Source organism: Pristis pectinata, chromosome 1 (assembly GCF_009764475.1).
Source record: "Pristis pectinata isolate sPriPec2 chromosome 1, sPriPec2.1.pri, whole genome shotgun sequence".
Taxonomy (NCBI): domain Eukaryota; kingdom Metazoa; phylum Chordata; class Chondrichthyes; order Rhinopristiformes; family Pristidae; genus Pristis; species Pristis pectinata.
This window is the reverse complement of record NC_067405.1, coordinates 99,679,042-99,698,713: the sequence shown is the minus strand read 5'-3', so window position 1 is coordinate 99,698,713 and position 19,672 is coordinate 99,679,042. Positions and strand designations below refer to the sequence as shown.

The 19,672-nt window shown below is 39.2% G+C and overlaps 1 protein-coding gene across 1 annotated transcript in view; it reads left to right on the top strand.

The window, feature by feature from the left end:
- ryr3 (ryanodine receptor 3) overlaps positions 1–19,672 on the top strand; it is a 266,715-nt gene that overhangs the window by 171,399 nt on the left and 75,644 nt on the right. The window contains 6 exon segments of the mRNA XM_052015084.1: positions 1,372–1,502; positions 6,680–6,994; positions 8,060–8,300; positions 8,928–9,015; positions 10,174–10,266; positions 19,418–19,588. Coding sequence (XP_051871044.1) covers positions 1,372–1,502; positions 6,680–6,994; positions 8,060–8,300; positions 8,928–9,015; positions 10,174–10,266; positions 19,418–19,588 — 1,039 coding nt within the window.

Sequence of the window (19,672 nt, the reverse complement as noted above, 5' to 3'; positions counted from 1 at the left end):
TCAAGCGCTTGGTCCACTGCATTAATCTGCTTCACTTTAGTTCTCTCAGCAACTTCCAAAGTTGTTGAATTATAATGACCCTTCAGGATTTTTGTAATGTCCTTACAAGCAACTTATCTGTTGGCCATGGGACCTGTAAACTCACTGATGTCCATGTCTCTGGCTCTCCTACCCCAACAGCATTATGTCCTTCCTCGTCTCACATCCATCAACCTGCTATTTTCTCTGTTCTTTACTGGGACCTCAGTGATGCTCGTTCAACTTAAAAACAACAAATCCACACATCCACATAAAGAGTGAATGGCCGAGTCCACTATACTCCTTGGGCTTTCTGACATATCTCACTTACATGTCCATTTCCTGCCATCTTCACCGTGCTTTCTCCTACTCAGGGAACTTGGTTTTCCTGTTTCTACATCCTCGATCTCCATCTCCTGTTACTCTCACAGGCAGCAACATCCCAACCTTGTCAATTCAGAGTCAGTGGTTTTCCTAGGTGCAAGTACTATCGGTCGTAGTGGACAGAGCTAACAACAGGACATCTTTCTTTGAAGGCTGTGCAGCAATATATTGAGGTAATACTGAGATATAGTTCATAAAGATATATACACAGTCTATAAATACTACAAGTACTTACTTGTTAACCAGTGTCAAAATTAAATATTGGTTCTCAGGACACATCAGGTCTAATTTCTCTCACAGTCATTTACCTTTCTTTAAACATAGGGTCACTAAAGCTCATTCACTCCATCAAGTCTGTGTCAGTATTTTAATCTACTGGATCCAAGTCAGACTCCTTCTTATTCCCCATGCCCTTAAGCATTCCATTTCAAACACCCATCACTATTTCACACCCATCAATGGATTCTGCCTGAAGTGTAATGGAATTTCTTTATGTGTTGAGATTTGCTTTTGTAACCTTTTATTATTTGTTTTTAAAATTAGCTTAAAAGCTATTGAATTGCTAACCGGGGGGGGGGGGGGGCGTGGGTGGAGGTGGGGGGGGGAGGTGGAGGGGGGAATATCACGATTACCCCTTTCATAACGCTTCATATTCATGCTGACCTCTATGAAACTTAGTCTAATTGAGAAAAGGAACTTGTGGGATCTCTGTAACTTCTTATCTCTAATGATCTCCTAGATAACTTTTTTCACTGTTTTTACAACCTTTCTTAAAAAATGTTTGAGTTAAGATTCAAGATGTTCCTTCAATCAAAAAATTGTAGCATAATTTTAGAGTTATTACTGTAGTCTGTTTTCAGCTATAACACAGTTTCTTGAATATTGGTACATTTTAATATTTCACAGGAGACAATTGCCCTTGTTTGACTACAAAGTGGCTTTATTGTTTTTCTCTTGTATTGTGTCTAGACAGCGACCTGTGCTTGGAGAATGTCTTGCCACACTTGCAGCTGCCATGCCAGTAGCTTTTCTTGAGCCTTCTATCAATATACACAATACACACTCAGTTTTCAATACAAAATCGCCTCGAGAACGCATCAGTAAGTGACACAGTCTTTCTTTGGGGAAAAAGAAATGGATTCAAAGTCAGCTAAACATTATGCAGCATCTATATACCAAATAGTTTGTGTTGATTTGATTGGAATGTGGTTAATGGAGCTGAAAGTGAATTGGTGGCATTAGGTACAAAATTGAATGGTTCGTCACAATTCCAAAGTTTGACATTTATTGTGCGAAATCCTATGGACCACTGCCTCCCCACTCTGTTATTACCAGAGTGGGATCTGGAGAGCCGGGCTTGCTGACATGAAGTCCCTGGACTCCAGTGGCTGGTCTGAGAGGTGGCAGTGCCTCCAGTGGTGGCCCAACAAAGCTCTGCCCTTGAACCCTCCCAAAAGTTTTGACAGCCAAGAAAACCCCACCCCACCCCCAACTCCAGCTTCATCAGCTGTCAAAGTTGTGAAGGTCATTTCATAGTTTTGGCACTCAAAAACATTTAACAAACTATTCAAAATGAAATGAACAATTTTTATGTTTTAAAAGAATGCAAAAATAGATAAAATTAGTTAAAATAGCTAAAGTACCTACAAATAATCAAAAACATTAAATTAAATGGAAATAATTTTTCAAAAGGTCTTCCCACATTTTTGATAATCACAACCCTACCTCCACAGGATCCAAGAGACCATATTTCAGGGAATGCGAGGGAAACTCGGCAAGATTCAGCATTCTGAATCTGTCAGTAATTTTGGCACATTTACCAATAAGAACATTTTAGTTAGATCTCAGCTAGCAATTTTCCAACAAAGTTTGCTTAGTTTTACATATTTTCTTCTGTCCGCCCAAAATATTCAGATTGTTGCTGGCTGCTCTCTCCTGTTTGTTGCATTGCAGTAACACGGAAGATATAGGGGCCCAAGTACCAAGCAGATTTTTCTGCATTCACTCATGACTACACTGCAGCCCCAGACTGTTCTCTGGAAGGCCCTTTGAAAGCTAATGCACCTGCCAGGAGAATATCTCCATAGGCTCACTCTACAAAGTTACTGGGATCGTTCTATACTTCTCTTGAGTCAGCCATTTCTAAACGTCTCATACCAAAATGTAATGGCTCCATCATTCACATCTGTCCCTTCAACTACAAAAGCCCTGCTTCTTGGAATTGCTTCTCTGCCCTTTAAACCTGGTTTTGACTTTGGTCATCAGAACTACATTTGTAACTTAGCATCAGTTTTCCTTTCATTTGATGATGCTCTTGTATGCACCTTGGTATGTTATTATCTTATTGTAAATATAAGTTGTTCTGGTTATAATATTGCCGCTAAAAGTGGATCTTGAGCTTTTGGCTTGGATTTTGCAGTCGGTCAGCAAGCAATAGCACTTGCTGCTTGTGTCACTGATAGATCCTCACAATCTAATCTGGCTTCTGACCAAGTGAGGCTCCATCTACAGGGTACCTGCAACATGTTCGAGCAATGCAAGAAATAGTGAGGCTCTTCCACCAATCTGATTGGTAAATCCTCAGTAAGAAATGCAGAATCTAAATAAGGAATTATAAATTATACCTAAATGATGTACAGAAAGCAAAATAATGATATTGAGGTAAAAGTGGACTAAAAGAAAGATAAAGCTTAGACATAAAAAGTTAGAGGAGAATTCTTTTTTAATTTTCCAACACTAATATCTGAGCGAATGAGATGCTTGTGAAATTAATTGTTCAGGGCTAAAGAAGTTAATTAGCAGTAACTAGTTACATTGAATTCATGGCATAAGAAAATCACTTAATCTTGATTACACTAGGCCTAATGTTCTGCCATCCTTTGTTGGGAGCCAGTGGGCAAGTAGCCTGAGTGCATATCATCTCAATGCAGATTCCATCTGACGGAACTGCAGCAGTGCACTCTGTCAGAGGAGGGAACTATCTCTGACAATAGCTCCCATGTATACATTTTTGACTATGCACATATGGACAATGGAAGTTGTCATTTAACACTAGGATCTGAGACCCTCACTGTTATTCCTATTGCACATCTGGCACATTGAGCTGCAATGGCCTAACCTACTAATGATTTATTCCTCTATAAATCTGACTCTGTACCTTGCAAATTGCAGATGCAAAGCGAAGGGCTTCAGATCTTATTTTTCCAAATATTGTGTTTGTTCCAAAACAAATTCTAATCATCACACACTGCAATCCTCCTCTCCCCACCCACAAACCATCTCCATAAGACCCATTAACTTCATGGCAACGGAGATGGGCAAAGACCCAGAATAATGATCCTTTGCCTCTTTCTCTTTTGCACCTGAGAGAATGGTCATTACACAGGGACAATGGTCAAAAATACTGGATTAAGCACTGCAATGGTCAGTATCAATATAAAATGTGAAAAAACACAACTTATCCAAAAGTTAGAAATTACCTTTAAATGAAATCAATGGCCTTTTTTGCGCAAACTTGTGTTTTTGAATGATGTAACAAGAACTGCTCCCAAGTTACTAATCAAAGAAGTGGAGCTGAATAACGGATAGTCCTGGGAATTGCAAACACCATCTTCTTGCTGTTTGTTTCTCACCAGTATGCCCTTGAACTTTTATACAATTTAACAAAATGATCATTGCTGATCAGCTACATAGAATTAAACTAAGATAAATCCACTAAATTAAAATAATTAAATGAAACAAAGAAATATTATTGAAGCCACTGTGTCAGCTAATGAGTCCCACTCTATCAACCAAATGAATTAGGGTGGGATTTGGCAAGACTTGTTTATGTTAATTATGTCTAGTCACTCAGCAAACAGAATATATTTGAATCAGTAAACAATGGGCTGGATCATACTTGACCCAGACCTTGCTTTGCATTTGCCATTACAGAGTCCCCATAGCCATTCACTTCCAAACCAAAGTTTCAGCACAAACTCTATTTACAAAGGGCACTACAAAGCACAGCAACCAAAGCTCATGACCTAAACTTCAGCAAAATGTCTAAGTAAAAGCTGGGGCTTTCTCCAGTAAATTGCAGTGAGTGGAGGGAAGACATATCACAAAAATCTAAAGCATTAAACCAATCCCGGTTGGTCACAGCAACAGTATCTGCAGCAATGATTGACTCAGGAATTTTCCAGTCATCTCCCTTTGACCAAGACAATGGATATCGTGACACACAACTGTGGGCTGCATTGTGTTTTGTTATTTGATTTTTATCACGTTGTTATAACTCTTTCTGAGAAGATCCTTTACTATGAGATTTGTTAATTAATCTTGTCTCAATTCATATGCCCAGATCAAAAATAGCATTTTCCCTGGTTGGTTCCACCATGGATTGATGTTAGGATCTGTACTAGTCCTCAAAGCCACCTACGCCCATTCAGTTTGTTCAGTCTATCTGAAGATTAGCTGCTGCATCGCTCATCCATGCCCATAACTGAGTGATCCATTTCTCTCCTGAGCTACTGCAGCTTGCATGTTTGAGAATTTTGGTTCATTCAAACATTTACCCAATCCCATTTGCCTTCACTGACCAGCCTTGGCTCCAAGCATCCATGAACCTCTTATTAAATATTCCCATTCTTTCTTCGTGGTTTCTCTTCTCCCCATCTCTGATTCTCCTCCAAGCCCCGAATCTCCTCAAGAACTCCAATGTAGGTCTGTTCTGCATCCTTTTGCTCCCACTGCTGCTTAAACCCTATATGCTAGAGCTCTGCCTCCCTGAGCATGCTTGCATCTTATGACTGCCAACTCTGTATGCATTTCCTGGGGTGTCATCATTTGACATCCAGCCTCCAGCTGTGACATTGAATCAAACCACCTTTCATAATCAATAAGTAAATGTATTCAAAGAAAATTGATTGATGAATTTTTATTTGGGTTGCTCACAATAGTTGACTGGAAATAAGTCTTGAAATTTCGGTGATTTGAGGACAATCCGCCTTCCTGTCCTTTGGAATCTTCCTTAGAAAACATCTGTGAGACACAACTTTTGAATACTCTTCCCTTCTAATATCTCACACTTGACCTTATTGTTCATTTTTTAAGCAGCTCTTAATTATAAAATTCCCATCCTTGCTTTCAATCCCTCCATGATCAAACTCCTATCACTTTAGTCTCTCCTAAGTCCTATAACACTCCAGCGTACCAGCAAGTGCAAAATTCTGGCTCCGTGAGCAACCTTAAACACAAGTGCTCCAACACTGGCAACCATGCTTTCAGCTGCCAAGGGCTGAAACTTTGGAATGTACTCCTTGCCTTTCTACCTCTCTTTCCTCCATTAAAATGCTGTTACAACTTAGCTCTCTGGCCAAGCATTTAGGCGTCTGCTCTAATACAGTAAAACTCCAATAATCTGCTGTCCGATTGTTCAGAAATCCTGATGGTTTGGCATCTGGCTCACCTGTGATGTTTCCTGTGCTCCCTTTAAACTCATTGGTCCCATTCCTGTGCTTGCTTTGAACTTACCAGGAATCTGTTCACAGTGCTCCCTTTAAACTCAATGGTTTCACTAGAAAATTTATTTTACTACTGTGTAACATCAAAAAATAATCAATTTAAATGTGTTGCAGGATTAATGGGAATAACTTCAACTAGTCCAAACAATCTACCAGTCTAGCACCACCAAACTCCCAACAGTGCTGGATTATTGGAGTTTTATGAAATCTGCTAATTTTTGTTTGCTAAGTTACCTTGGGAATTTCTGTTTTATGATGTCACATAAATAAAAGTTGTGGTTGTTCTAATATTCCTTGGCAAAAGATGTTTAAATCTTTTTTTCTAAAATTCCAGGTTGTTGCTACAAAATGCTCCTTATTTCAATAACATAGCCAACCAACCTAGATAGTTGGAATCTTTTTTCCAGGGCAAGGGAGCCTAGAACTGGAGATCACAGGTTTAAGGTGAGAGGGGAGGAATTTAAAGGAATCAGAGGGGTAAGTTTTTCACATGGAGGATAGTGAATATCTGGAATGAGCTGCCAGAGGAGGTGGTGGAGGCAAATGTAATTATAGTGTTTAAAAGGTGCTTGGACAGGTACTTGGATAGGAAAAGCATAAAGGGATACAAGCCTAATGCAGGCAAGTGGGTTTAGTATAGATCAGCATCACGGTCAACGTAGACAATGTGGGCCTAAAGGGCCTGTTACTGTGCTGTACAATTCTATGATCTTTGCCAATGCTAAATGGAGTGTAAATGCAGGGTGATAATGACACTTAATTTGCTTTGGTAGTTCTAGGTTTACCAGATACTGTGGAGGAGGTGTGTCCAGAGGTACCTCAATTAGATGCACTAATAAAGGAGATCAGTGAAACGGCAGAGTCTGGAGCTAGATACACAGAAATGCCTCACATCATTGAGGTGATTTTGCCCATGTTGTGCAATTATCTGTCATATTGGTGGGAACGGGGTCCTGAGAACAAACCCAGTGGGGACTGCTGTACTGTCGTCACCTCTGAGCATCTTAGTGCAATCTTGGGCAATATCCTGAAAATCTTGAACAATAACCTGGGCATTGATGATGCTTCCTGGATGAAGAGACTGGCAGGTGAGAATGCAATATATTTTTAATAGCCCCTTTGGGGACCTAAGTTTTGCTAATAATATCCCACTTTGTACTTGTGGAAGCAACGTATCTATTTTGCCTTGATCAACCTATAAATGCACATGCATGAAATTTGATGAATATTAAATAATATCCAAGTCAAATTACACATCATTTTATGGTGAAAGGGTAGTTATACTCCATTTCTAAACTGAAGCACAGCAAACTGGAAAGAAAGAGGCTGCTTTGCTGCAATGACTTCTGAATACTTAGTACACTCTAAATGCCTTTACAATTGATTAATTAAGCACCTTGAATAGCAAAGGCCATTCATTTCATTGAGCTGGTTTCACCATTTGATTGTCTCGTAGCTAATTTGTACCTTGACTCTATCCTTGCAGCTTTGCTCTACAAACTTTAGTCACCCTTTATAGCAGCAAAGCTTAGTAACCCTATAAAAACAGACTAGTAATTTTTCAGTTGATCTAACCGATGTTATATGAGGAAGATAAATCCAGATTTTCACTCCCTCTTGTGAAGAAAGCACCACCTTGACATCATTCCTGAATGGTCTAGCAAGGAAATGGTAGCCTGGATTATGGAATCAGCACCGAAACATCAGGGTGCAAAGAAAACTGCACACGGAGATATAGTAATCTCTGTGGCATGGGTTTCCACTTTACTGTCCAGTTCAATGAGACATCTCGTGTTCAGCAATCCTCAGCAATCAGAGAAAACTTAGCAGAATATCAGGATCATTAAATAATAACTTCTTCAAAGATCCTTAATGTGCAATACCACAGCTGAAATATTACTTCAGTAGTTTGGTCTCAGGCTGGGAGCTGATTACAACAAACAAACGTGCATAATGCCTGAACCAGCAATGCACACTTTGTCCGCAGGCTCTCAATACACTATATGTTGGATGATTTCCCTGAAGTATGGTAAACACATAGGGTATGATCATGCACAATGCATACAGTTAATTGAAAAGACGCCACACAAAATGTATTGCAACATGTACTCCATGTTAAACTACCACCTTCTATTTCTCTTTGAATTCTCCAGTGTATGCTCAGCCAATTATCAGCAAAGCTAAGTCTGATTTGCTGAAAAACCAATTCATTCCAACACTGGAGAAACTGAAGAAGAAAGCAATAAAAGTTGTAATAGAGGAAGAACAAATGAAAGCCGAGTATAAGATGGATTTTCAGGAGACTGAGCTACTAATCCTCAATGAATTCGCTGTTCTCTGCCGAGATCTCTACTCCTTCTATCCAATTTTGATCCGCTATGTGGATTATAACAGGTGAGATTACTAACATGATTGTTAAGCATCAAGGTCTTTTTAAATTTCTAGTGACTTTCTGAGCAATTGTGGATTCAAAGCAAAGAGTTCACTACATACAGCTGCATTGGAATAGACATTTATAGTTCGGTATCTTTTGGCTAGGATAGAGATTCCCGCTCCTAATAACTATCCAACCACTTGTGCCTTGATTGGATAACAGACAAAAAGACATTCTACTGAAATAAACTAAAGAACACAACATAGTTTTTTTAATGAAAATTAGATCATAATAGAAATTTGCCACGACAAAATTTCACTTTGTTATTAAATATTTCTCATCTTATTATTAAAAACAGTTGATGATCATATGATCCCTATGATAGTAGAGCCTTAAACAAGTAAGTATCCATTACGGAGGGAAAAACCATTTGGAAGGCAAAATACATATTTAGAAATATATATATATTTTACAGTTATTATATTTTGAATATTAGAATTAATGTAGTGATATGGAACTTTACAAACCCACTTTTTTATCAGATGGAAAGCAGTCCTAGATTATCTGTTTTCTGGGTATCTCACATGATGAAAGCTATACAGTACTTAATTTCCCCATAATTCTACTATTATGCTTTATTTTTCTAGGGCAAGATGGCTAAAGGAGCCAAATGCAGATGCTGATGAGCTCTTCCGTATGGTGGCTGAGATTTTCATCTTGTGGTGTAAATCACACGTAAGGAATTAATTTATAAACTGGTCTAAAAGCTAACTTTAATGATGCTTCACCCTAGAGCAGAACTTTTATGTTTTTGAACATTGCAAAAAACTTCAAGTTTTACTGAGCTGCTCTTTGTAACAGCAAGTTGGTGCTCCCAGTTCCTGTGTGATGCTCTCAATTTATTACCTTTCCAGCACTTTGCTGTACACTCCTTGCCTGCCCACAACCAAGGTTTGCTCCCTCGCTTAATACATACTTGATGCAAATCTCTTGAACTGTGAGAATTAAAGCTGACCAAAATTAAACAGAAACCTTCACACCTACTGTAATTCACTCACTGAATTGAGATGACCCTTCCTGTCTTCAGATAAAAGATAAATTAGACATTCTATTGTTAAAGATTATAAAGCAAGATTATTAAAATTAAAAGTAGCAGAAAATGAAAATAGAATTCATCCAATTATAAAATATTCCCAGCTTTGACAAGCCTTTCCAACTGTTTCTAAAAATCTTTGATAATCAGAGACATCTAAAAACAGTTGAAATAGATTTAATTGTTTAAAAAATTATTAAAACAGTAATGCAGTAAAATAAAGAAAATAAAACATTCCACTTACCTTTTCCATTCAGGTCAGAGACCGCATTCAAATGAGTGGGATGTGCTACATATGTCAGCCATGGCTGGTGTAAGGTTGAAGGACCAGATGCAAATTACATCCTGACCCTCAGCTCAATACAGAGTCACATCACTGTCAAGAGATCAGATGTGCCTATAGAATCAGCTGCATTCAGTATGCATGCAATCAGTGTCTTAATTTTAAATTGTAATCATAAGCGGTAGCCTTTTTAGTCAAAAAAGACCATGTTTTCCTCACGATCTTTTGCTGAGTTAGCAAATAGTAGGAGAGATTATCAGACGAACATAATTTAATCATTCCCTGCACATAAGAACTGGAGCTTGCACATTAGCTGCTAAAACCAGCTTTTACAGGAAAATAATGCATAGAAATTCTCATTCTGATAGGTAAATGGGCCTATTGGACAGAATACAGTGAGCATTTTGATGAGATTATCAATTCAGAAACATTGGTAACTGGTGGAGTAAAGGTAACATAATGTAAGATGAGAGCAAAACACTACCAACCTTTCTATTTTTTGCTTGCTGTTCTATAGAATTTCAAACGGGAGGAGCAGAATTTTGTGATTCAGAATGAAATCAACAACATGTCTTTCCTGATTGCAGACAATAAGAGCAAAATGTCCAAGGTAAATATCAATTACGGATCCCTTGACTTGCTAAATATATACCCTGGATTTAATTTGTTGCTTATCTTTGAGCTGAGTTGTTTCAGTGTTCTGATAAAGTAGCTAAATATAGAAATCAGCAGAACTGAGGTAATTACAGGTGCACATTTGAAACTGGATTTCACATTGTAAGTATTCTTTAATATCATATAACTTCATGTATTGAAAACTTCGAAGAGAAAATATTTGTTTCACTTCATACCAATTGGTGAATTATTGATCTGGCAATGTTTCTGATCAAAAACAATGGAGAAATGCCAGCAAAGGAAAGGGAGTGGAAGATGAGCATTTGCTTTTTCAAAAATGCTGAGCCACAACAATTAATGTATTTCAAAGACAGAGGATTGCTGGAAGAACTCAGCTCGTCAGGTGGCATTTTTGGAGAGAGAAAAACAGAGTCAATATTTCCTGTCAATAACCTTTCATCAGAACTGGAAAAGTGAGAAAACAAAGGTATTTTATTTCGCAGATAAAAGGATTAGGTGGGGTAGTGGGTGTGGGGTGTGGGGTGCAGGATGGATGGAATGTCTGCAAAAGAGTGGGGTCCAAAGTTGTCAAGGTAACAATTACTTTAAATATTGGCAGTTAGAGACAGAAGAGAAAAGGAAGAAAGGAACAAATTGAAATTGAAACATTCAGCAGTATCTGAAGAGAGAAATAAAGAGCTGGTTACCTCAAATTGTTCAATTCAGAATTGAGTCCCGAGGGCTCCAGAAATAACCTGTGGAAACTTCAGGGCAGGAGGGCCACATATTGACATGCAATCAGAATTCTAAATGTGACAAATCTCTGACCTGTATCCCTATAATCTTTATTTAGATACAAACTATGAATTCCTGACTGATGTTTGGTGTTTGTAGTAATGAAGACATTGTCATCTCTGTTCGATAACTGGAGGACATTGTCACCTCTGTTTGATCATAGGAACATATTTCCTGAAGCATTACTCTTTTTATAGGAAGTAAATATTAAAGATGTGAATCTGTATGTTGATTCAATGAATATACGAATATGCTAATAGAAAACAAAACAAAAAAAATTAACTGAGTGTATTTATTATTAATCAGGTCAAGTTCTTTTAAGATATGAAGGAAGCTTGAGTTTTTTTTAATTAAACACTATAAAGGTTTTAATAGAAAAAAATTCCTTTCACATTTTGACTCCAAGGTGAAATGCATCTCAGAATGAAGCTCTCCCTATCTGCACATTGGTCAGTTGCTTCCAATTCCTTATATATTTGGCTCCACGGTACTATAGAACATAGAGCAGTACAGCACAGGAACAGGCCCTTCGGCCCATAAAACTGTGCCGAACTAATTAAAGTAGTAATTAAATGCCTAACTAAACTATCCCTTCTGTCTACACAATGTCCATATCCTACCATTTCCTGCACATTCATGTGCCTATCTAAGAGCCCCTTATACACCTCTGTCATACTTGCATCCACTACCACCCCTGGCAGCGCATTCCAGGCACCCACCATTCTCTGTATAAAAAAAACTTGGTCCACCCATCTCCTTCGAACTTACCCCCGTCACCTTAAATGCATGCCCTCTGATATTAGACATTTCAACCCTGGGAAAAAGATACTGGCTGCCTACTCTATCTATGCCCCTCATAATCTTATAAACTTCAGGTTTCCCCTCAGCCTCCTCTGCTCCAGAAACAACAACCTGACTTGGTCCAGCCTCTTGTTATCAGGCTCTAATCCAGGCAGCATCCTGGTAAAACACTTCTGTACCCTCTCCAAAGCCTCCACATCCTTCCTATGATGCGGCAACCAGAATTGAATGTAATAGTCCAGATATGGCCTAACTAGAGTTTTATAAGACTGCAGAATAACTTCCTGACTATTGAACTTGATGCCTCGACTAATAAAGGCAAGCATGCCATACGCCACCTTTACTGATCAACCTATGCAGCCACTTTCAGGGAGCTCTGCACTTGGACCCCAAAATCCCTCTGAACATCAACATCGTTAAGGGTCCTGCCATTAACTGTGTACTGTCCCTGTACATTTGATCTCTCAAAGTACAGCACCTCATACTTGGCCAAATTAAACTCCATCTGCTATTTCTCTGCCCATATCTGCAACTGATCTATATCCCACTGTATCCTTTGGCAATCTTCTACACTATCCACAATGCCACCAATCTTTGTATCATCTGCAAATTTACTAACCCACCCATCCATATTTTCGTCCAAGTCATTTTTACGTATCACAAACAGCAGAGGTCCCAGTACGGCTCCCTGTCAAACACCACTAGTCACGGACCTCCAGCCAGAATAAGTCCTATCGACCACTACCCTCTGTCTTCTATGGGCAAGCCAGTTCTGAATCCAAATGGCCAGTTCACCGTGGATCCCACGATTCTCAATCTTCTGGATGAGCCTCCCACGTGGGACCTTGTCAAAATCCACGTAGACAACATACAGGGCTCTACCCTCATCAATCACTTTTCGTCACGTCCTCAAAAAAAAACTCAATCAAGTTAGTAAGACGTGACTTGCCCGACACAAAGCCTTGCTGACTGTCCCTAATTAAGCCATGGCTCTCCAAATGCTCATAAAGTCCTTTCTCTAAGAATCCTCTCCCATAACTTCTCTACCACTGACATGAGACTCACCGGTCTATAGTTACCAGGATTACCTCTGTTTCCCTTCTTAAACAACATAACAACATTAGCTACTCGCCAGTCTTCCAGGACCTCGTCTGTGGCTAGAGAGGACATGAAGATCTTGGTCAAGGCCCCAGCAATCTCATCTCTTGCCTCTCTCAATAACCTGGGGTATATCCCATCAGGCCCTGGGGACTTATCCACCTTAATGTTCTTCAAGAGACCCAACACTACCTCTTCCTTAATCTCAAAATGCCCGAGCATATTAGCATACTCCACACTGATCTCACTATCCTCCACTTCCTTCTCATTGGTAAATACCATTACAAAGTACTCATTTAAGACCTCACCCACATCCTCCATCTCCAAAGACATGTTCCCTCCTTTATCCTTGAGTGGTCCTGCCCTTTCCCTAGTTATCCTCTTGCTCTTAATGTAGGTATAGAATGCCTTGGAATTCTCTTTAATACTACTTTCCAAGGACTTTTCATGGCCCTTCCTGGCTCTTCTAATCCCTTTCTTGAGTTCTTTTCTAGCTTCTTGGTAATCCTCAAGAGCCCTGTTTGATTTTAGCTTCCTAAACCCTGAATACACTTCCTTTTTCTTCTCGACTAAATTGACCACCTCTCTTGTAACCTCCCTTGCCATCCTGTCCTTCCTTCTTACTGGAACATACCTGTCCTGCTATGTACTTGCCCAAAAACAGCTGCTCCCAATTAACTCTCCCTAGTTCCTGCCAAATACTCTCGTAGTTTGCCCTGCCCCAATTTAATAGTCTCCCACAAGGTCCATACTTCTCGTTATTCATAGCTATCTTAAAACTTATTGAGTTGTGATCACTGTTTCCTAAATGTTCTCCCACTGAAAGGTCAATCACCTGGCCAGGCTCACTTCCCAATACCAGGACCAGTATGACCCCTCCTGTAGTTGGACCATCTACATACTGATTTAAGAAACCCTCTTGGATGCATCTAACAAATTCTGCCCCATCTAAACCTCTTGCGCGAAGGAGGTCCCAGTCTATATGGGGGAAGTTGAAGTCACCCACAACAACAACCCTGTTGTTTTTGCACCTTTCCCTAATCTGCCTGCATATCTGTTCCTCAATGTCCTGGTGGTTACTGGGGGGGTCTGTGATATAATCCCATCAGAGTGATTATACCTTTCTTATTTTTGAGTTCTACTCATGTGGACCCAGTGGATGAGCCCTCCATTCTGTCCCCTCTGAGTGTAGCTGTGATGTTGTGCCTAAATAGTGTGCAGCTCAACCCCCCACCACCAACGCCCCCCATCTTTGACCTCCCTCTGTATCTTTTCTAAAATGGTGAAACCCTGGAACACTAAGCATCCAGTCCTGTCCCTCTCTCAATCAGTTCTCTGTAATGGACACAGCATCATAGTTCCATGTACTGATCCATGCTCTAAGTTCATCATTCTTACTCTGAATACTCCTAGCATTAAAATAAATACACTACAAATTGTCCATCCCATCTTGTCTTCTACCTATTCCCTGCCTATCCTTCCTTACAGACTTACTGATTGTGATATTTACCTTCCTCTCAATCACTCCGCTTACTGACCTGGTGCTCTGGTTCCCATCCCCCTGCCAAACTAGTTTAAACCCTTCCGAGTAGCACTAGCAAACTTCCCCACCGAGATATTGGTTCCCCTCCAGTTAAGGTGCAACCTGTCCCTCGGGTACAGATCGCCTCTGTCCTAGAAGAGGTTCCAATGATCCAAGAACCTGAAACCCTGCCTCCTGCACCAGCTCCTCAGCCACACGTTCACCTGTTCTATCTTTCGATTCCTGCCCTGACTAGCACGTGGCACCGGGAGTAATCCAGAGATTACTACCTTCGAGGTCCTGCTTTTCAGCTTCTTTCTTAACCCCCTATATGCACTGCGCAGGACTTCATCCCCCTTTCTACCTATATCATTGGTGCCAATGTGCACCACAACCTCTGGCTGTTCACCCTCCTCCTTGAGAGTGTTCTGCAGCTGCTCAGAGACACCCTCAACCCTGGCACCCAGAAGGCAACACACCATCCTGTTGTCTCTTCTGCATCCACTGAATCTCCTGTCTGTCCCCCTAACTATCAAGTCTCCTATAACCATTGCCCTTCCTGACTTCATTCTTCCCCACTGAGCCTCAGAGCCAACCACAAATGTCTCCCAAGTTAACACAAAATTGGAATTCTTACTGAGAAAGTTTTTGTATTAAATGGGAAAATGAGTGCCAATTCAAACTAATGTTCTGTTGAGGTTGAGGGTTAAAGCATGTTGCTGTAGGTACTTAATTCAGCAAATATCTGTCAGGATCTGACCTAGAAGTGGTAATGGTGCCAAAATGCGAAGTTTCATTCCCAAGTGTTTACATCTCACCTTTTGGGCTCAAAATCAAGTCACTGAAATGGTAACTGAATCATGAAATGTGCATTTAGAGTCCCAGGGGTTAACATTTTATATTAATTAACAACTCTAAAATAAAAACACACTTAAAATCTGTCAAGTTGACTTCATCTTTCTTTTATGGTTGTCACAGATCAATACAGATGGTTAAAACATGTGAAATCTGTTCATTTTAAAATTATTTGATGTTTTAACTTATTACTAATGTTTTTGTATTTATTTTCCCCTGTGCCTCTCCTCCTTTTCAAAGCGATGTAAACAAGTTGGCCTAAAGGTCAGATTGCATGATCGCATCATCATGCCAAAAGCTCCACAGCAGGCTTGGCGACCTCAGGTTTATTAAATGACCACACTCACAGCATATGCAGTTGTTTGAAAACTGTACTGTGCTCATTGTCTGAAACCTTTGCAGAAGACTAACTGTGCTTGTCATAAATTGTACAGCTTCTGAGAAGTATGTGTGAAAATTCAGCTCTCAAAGCATAGCTTTCACACAGGATATATAGAGGCTAATGTGTTGCAAGCAACAAAACAGTAAATTTATTCATGTGGTTCATTGAATTTTAGCAGAACTGGGAGATTAAGTTGCTCTCCTAAACTCAATAGTTTATTAAATTTTTTCAGTGCTCTGTGGTAAATGTGAGAGTAATAATTTTAGTAAAGTTGTAGCTGAAAACATGTAATATCACTTGACTGGAGTTGTAGGTTCTTATTTTTCCAGAAATTATGTTGAATACTACATGTTTTACTACCTTTGTTATAAAATAGGGCAATGGCATTGAAGGAAATGGATGTTGGATTAAAGCTTTAAGCACTTGTCCATCTAACATAAAGTATACAACATTGAACTGTTCTCAAGTGCTAGGTTTAGCATGATTTTATTGGATTTTCAGATCATAATCAGATCAAGACAGGGTAAAATTTAAGATTTCATGTAATGTTCGAATTCTTTAAGAAGAGACAGTCGTCGTCCTTGATAATCTGAAGTAATTTATTAGTCAATCTAATTCTAGCAGATATCATTGCAAGTTTGGATCTCCAGGCTGCCTAGGAAGCTGAAATTCAGCAACTGAATAAAAAAACTGAGGGAAAGGATTGACCCAACGTAGCTGGTAGGAATAGGGTAGGAATCCAGTTAAAGCGATTGTGCAAAACCTTAACCACCCCATTCAATTGTAATTTCCAAACTAGCCCCCATTTTAAATGGCCACTTTGTTAGATTTCAGTAGAGGTTATTCAGCCCATTGTTCCTGCACTGGCTCTTAGTATGACTGTATGGTGAGCTCTATCTCTCCTCCTCTTCCCAAAGACACGGAATCTTTATACTCCCTTAATTTATCCACTTCTCATTTGAAAGCCACCATCGAATCTGCTTCCATGCCTCTTAGCAATGTATTCCATATCACAACTAATTGCTGTGTTAAAAGAAGCGCACTCATGCCACTATTGGTTTATTTACCAATCACTTGCCTGGCTCAGGTGGCTGCCTCATTAATACATGCAATTTGGGGTGCACCAATGACTTGTTAATGGCTTGAGCTTTGTATACTAGCTTCATGTCAACTGCGGTGAAGAAGATAGTAACAGAATTCAGAAAGACGTGAATGTATGGAATCCAGGGGAAGCTAACGATATGGAAGTCAGGCCTGTAACTGAAGTTGATGATCAGCCATGATCTTATCAAATGGCAGTGCCGGCTCAAGGGGGTAGATGATCTGCTCCTGCTCCTATTATTACTTTCTTACCTGAACTGCTGAAATGAGCAGACATATAGCATGAATTTTAACACAAGGAAATGAGAAGTCGTAGTTTGATAAGTAGAACAAGAAGATGCAATATAAACCAAGTAATGTAATTATTTTATGGACAAAGGAAGGAGAAGCTCTGCACTAATTAAATGAACAGCAATCAGAGAACACAGATTGAAGATCATTTGCAAATGAACCAGAAACAACGCAAGTGCGTTTTTTTTGTCAGTAGTTTATGCTGATCTAGAACGCATTGTCTAAGAGGCTGGTGGAAACTCATTCAATAGTAACATTCAAAGAGAAATTACATAAGTACTTGGGGGAAAAAATGGAGGCCTATTGGGAAAGAATGGGGTTGTGGAACAAGTTGAACAGCTCTTCCAAACAGCGGCACTGGAAAAATAATCTAAATGGCTGCCTCCTATGACATGTTATTCTGTGATTTATACTGCAGCACATTGCAATCCTGAAACATTTCTTTAAGAAAGTAGTTTGTAGCAGCAAAATTAAATGTTCAAGCAGCCTCCTAGGTATAGCAACATCATACTTTTGTTGATGAGTGGTTGGTTTGTTTCTATGTCAGAGTGTTTTACTGCTTAAAGCTGCAACAAGCCATGGCCTAAACAAAAGTGTACAGCTGTTAAAGTAGGCCAAGAGAAGCTGAGAGTTAGTATCATTGAAATCAAAGCCAGTGTGCATCTAACCTATCATAAGCACAGCTTACCAATACATTCCATTTGCATTTTCATCTTTGTGTTACTTGTACTGGTGTATAACTTCTCCACATATTTAAAGCAATGCATTTTCTTGGATCATATTCACATCACTATTGTGTATATGTATGAATGTGTGTTGGGGCAGTAATATTAGTTAAATACTTTACTTTTGTAGTAGCTGACATGACAGCTATATGAAAATAAGGTTGGTTATGTCATAATTTATACAAAAACCTACATTGTTTTTCTTCAGTGATCCTTCTGTGAGATTCTGTGTTAATCTCACCGCCTGCACGCTTCAATACTGCAGTCGGTTCCAGTTTATTATATTAAAGGGATGTGCTGTCAGTTTATCCTGGACTACAAACACTAAATAGCTGTTTACCGAACATTCAACTGTCATGGACTAAATTATGTCGTCATCGCGCAGCAAAGTAGTAAAGAAGTGATATTTTTCACCTCCCTATGTCAAAGTGAACATTATGGTTCTCAGCATTTTTCTAACAATTACACGGGTGCACGTGCATAAAAGCTTTCAGTTTAAGAATCCTTTTAAATCTTCCAAGAAAATAAGACTTCGTCTTTCTATCTCTAGTTCAGTAATTGAATGATATACTCATTTAGAGAAAAATGAAGTGTGATATTACTGAAATGCATGGGACTTGACAGGATAGATAGTGTGAAGATATTCCCCCCATGTAAGAATATAGAAATAGGGCAAAAAATGTCAAAGTTAGGGGTTGCCTATTTAAGACAGCGATGAGAAGGAATTTCTTTTCCCAGCGAGTAGTGAATCTTTTGGAATTGTCTCCTCCAAATAATAGTGAACGGTAATTCATTGAATTCATTTAAAGCTGAGATAGATGGATATTTAGACCAGGTGAGTTGGGGATCCTGGAGAACAGGTAGGAAGGTGGATTTGGGGCCAAGATCAGATCAACCATAATCTCACTGAATGGTGAAGCAGGCTTGAGGGGCCAAATGGCCTACTCCCCTTATTCCTTTGTTATGTTCTAGTTCTTGATCCATGCAGAAGTTTCTGTGAAATGAAACTAACCAATATGGTAGCTTGTATTGATCCCTTTGGTAAATTGCATAATGTAGAACTGATACATACATGCAAGAAAGTTGGTGTTTAGATCCTTGGCTTGCAGTGATTTAGTTAATATTGTCAGAAAACAGTTACATGTAATAGGAACAGGGACAGTTTCAGGGAGCGATAGTTTAGAGTGTATGCTATAGATAACAAGTAAGAGAAATCTCACTTTCAATGCGCCTTTGATCAAATAACTTACCAACATTTGATTTCTGAACTTGCTTATAAGGAATGGCTTGTCAGTTGAGCAAACAGACTATTTCTATTTATGGATCCAAATGCTAGCATTATAATACTTTCAGGAAAGGAGAGGAAACTTTTGAGTGGGTGGAGAGATGTGTTGGATTTGTAATTTCTGTCAGCATTCAGAACTTTGTGTGTAGTTGGAGTTCAAAACATGGGATACATTGCTACATTTTGTCAGTACCACACAAACATACTCTAAACAGCATAACGTATTTAAATTTTTGAAAACATTATTAATACAAAATATTGCATTGTTATAAACAATTTAATTTACTTCAGGCAGAAGGACAAAGCCAGGAACGGAAAAAAATTAAGCGCAGAGGTGACTATTACTCGATACAAACATCACTGATTGTGGCAGCTGTTAAAAAGTTACTTCCTATTGGTTTAAATATGTGCACAGCAGGAGACCAAGAATTAATTTCATTGGCCAAGCAGAGGTACAGTCTGGTAAGTTTCCAGTTTTTTTCTTGAGTATTGTCTCTTCTAAATTTTTTAAACAAAACAGCAGAATCAACAAGCTTGACATCACTG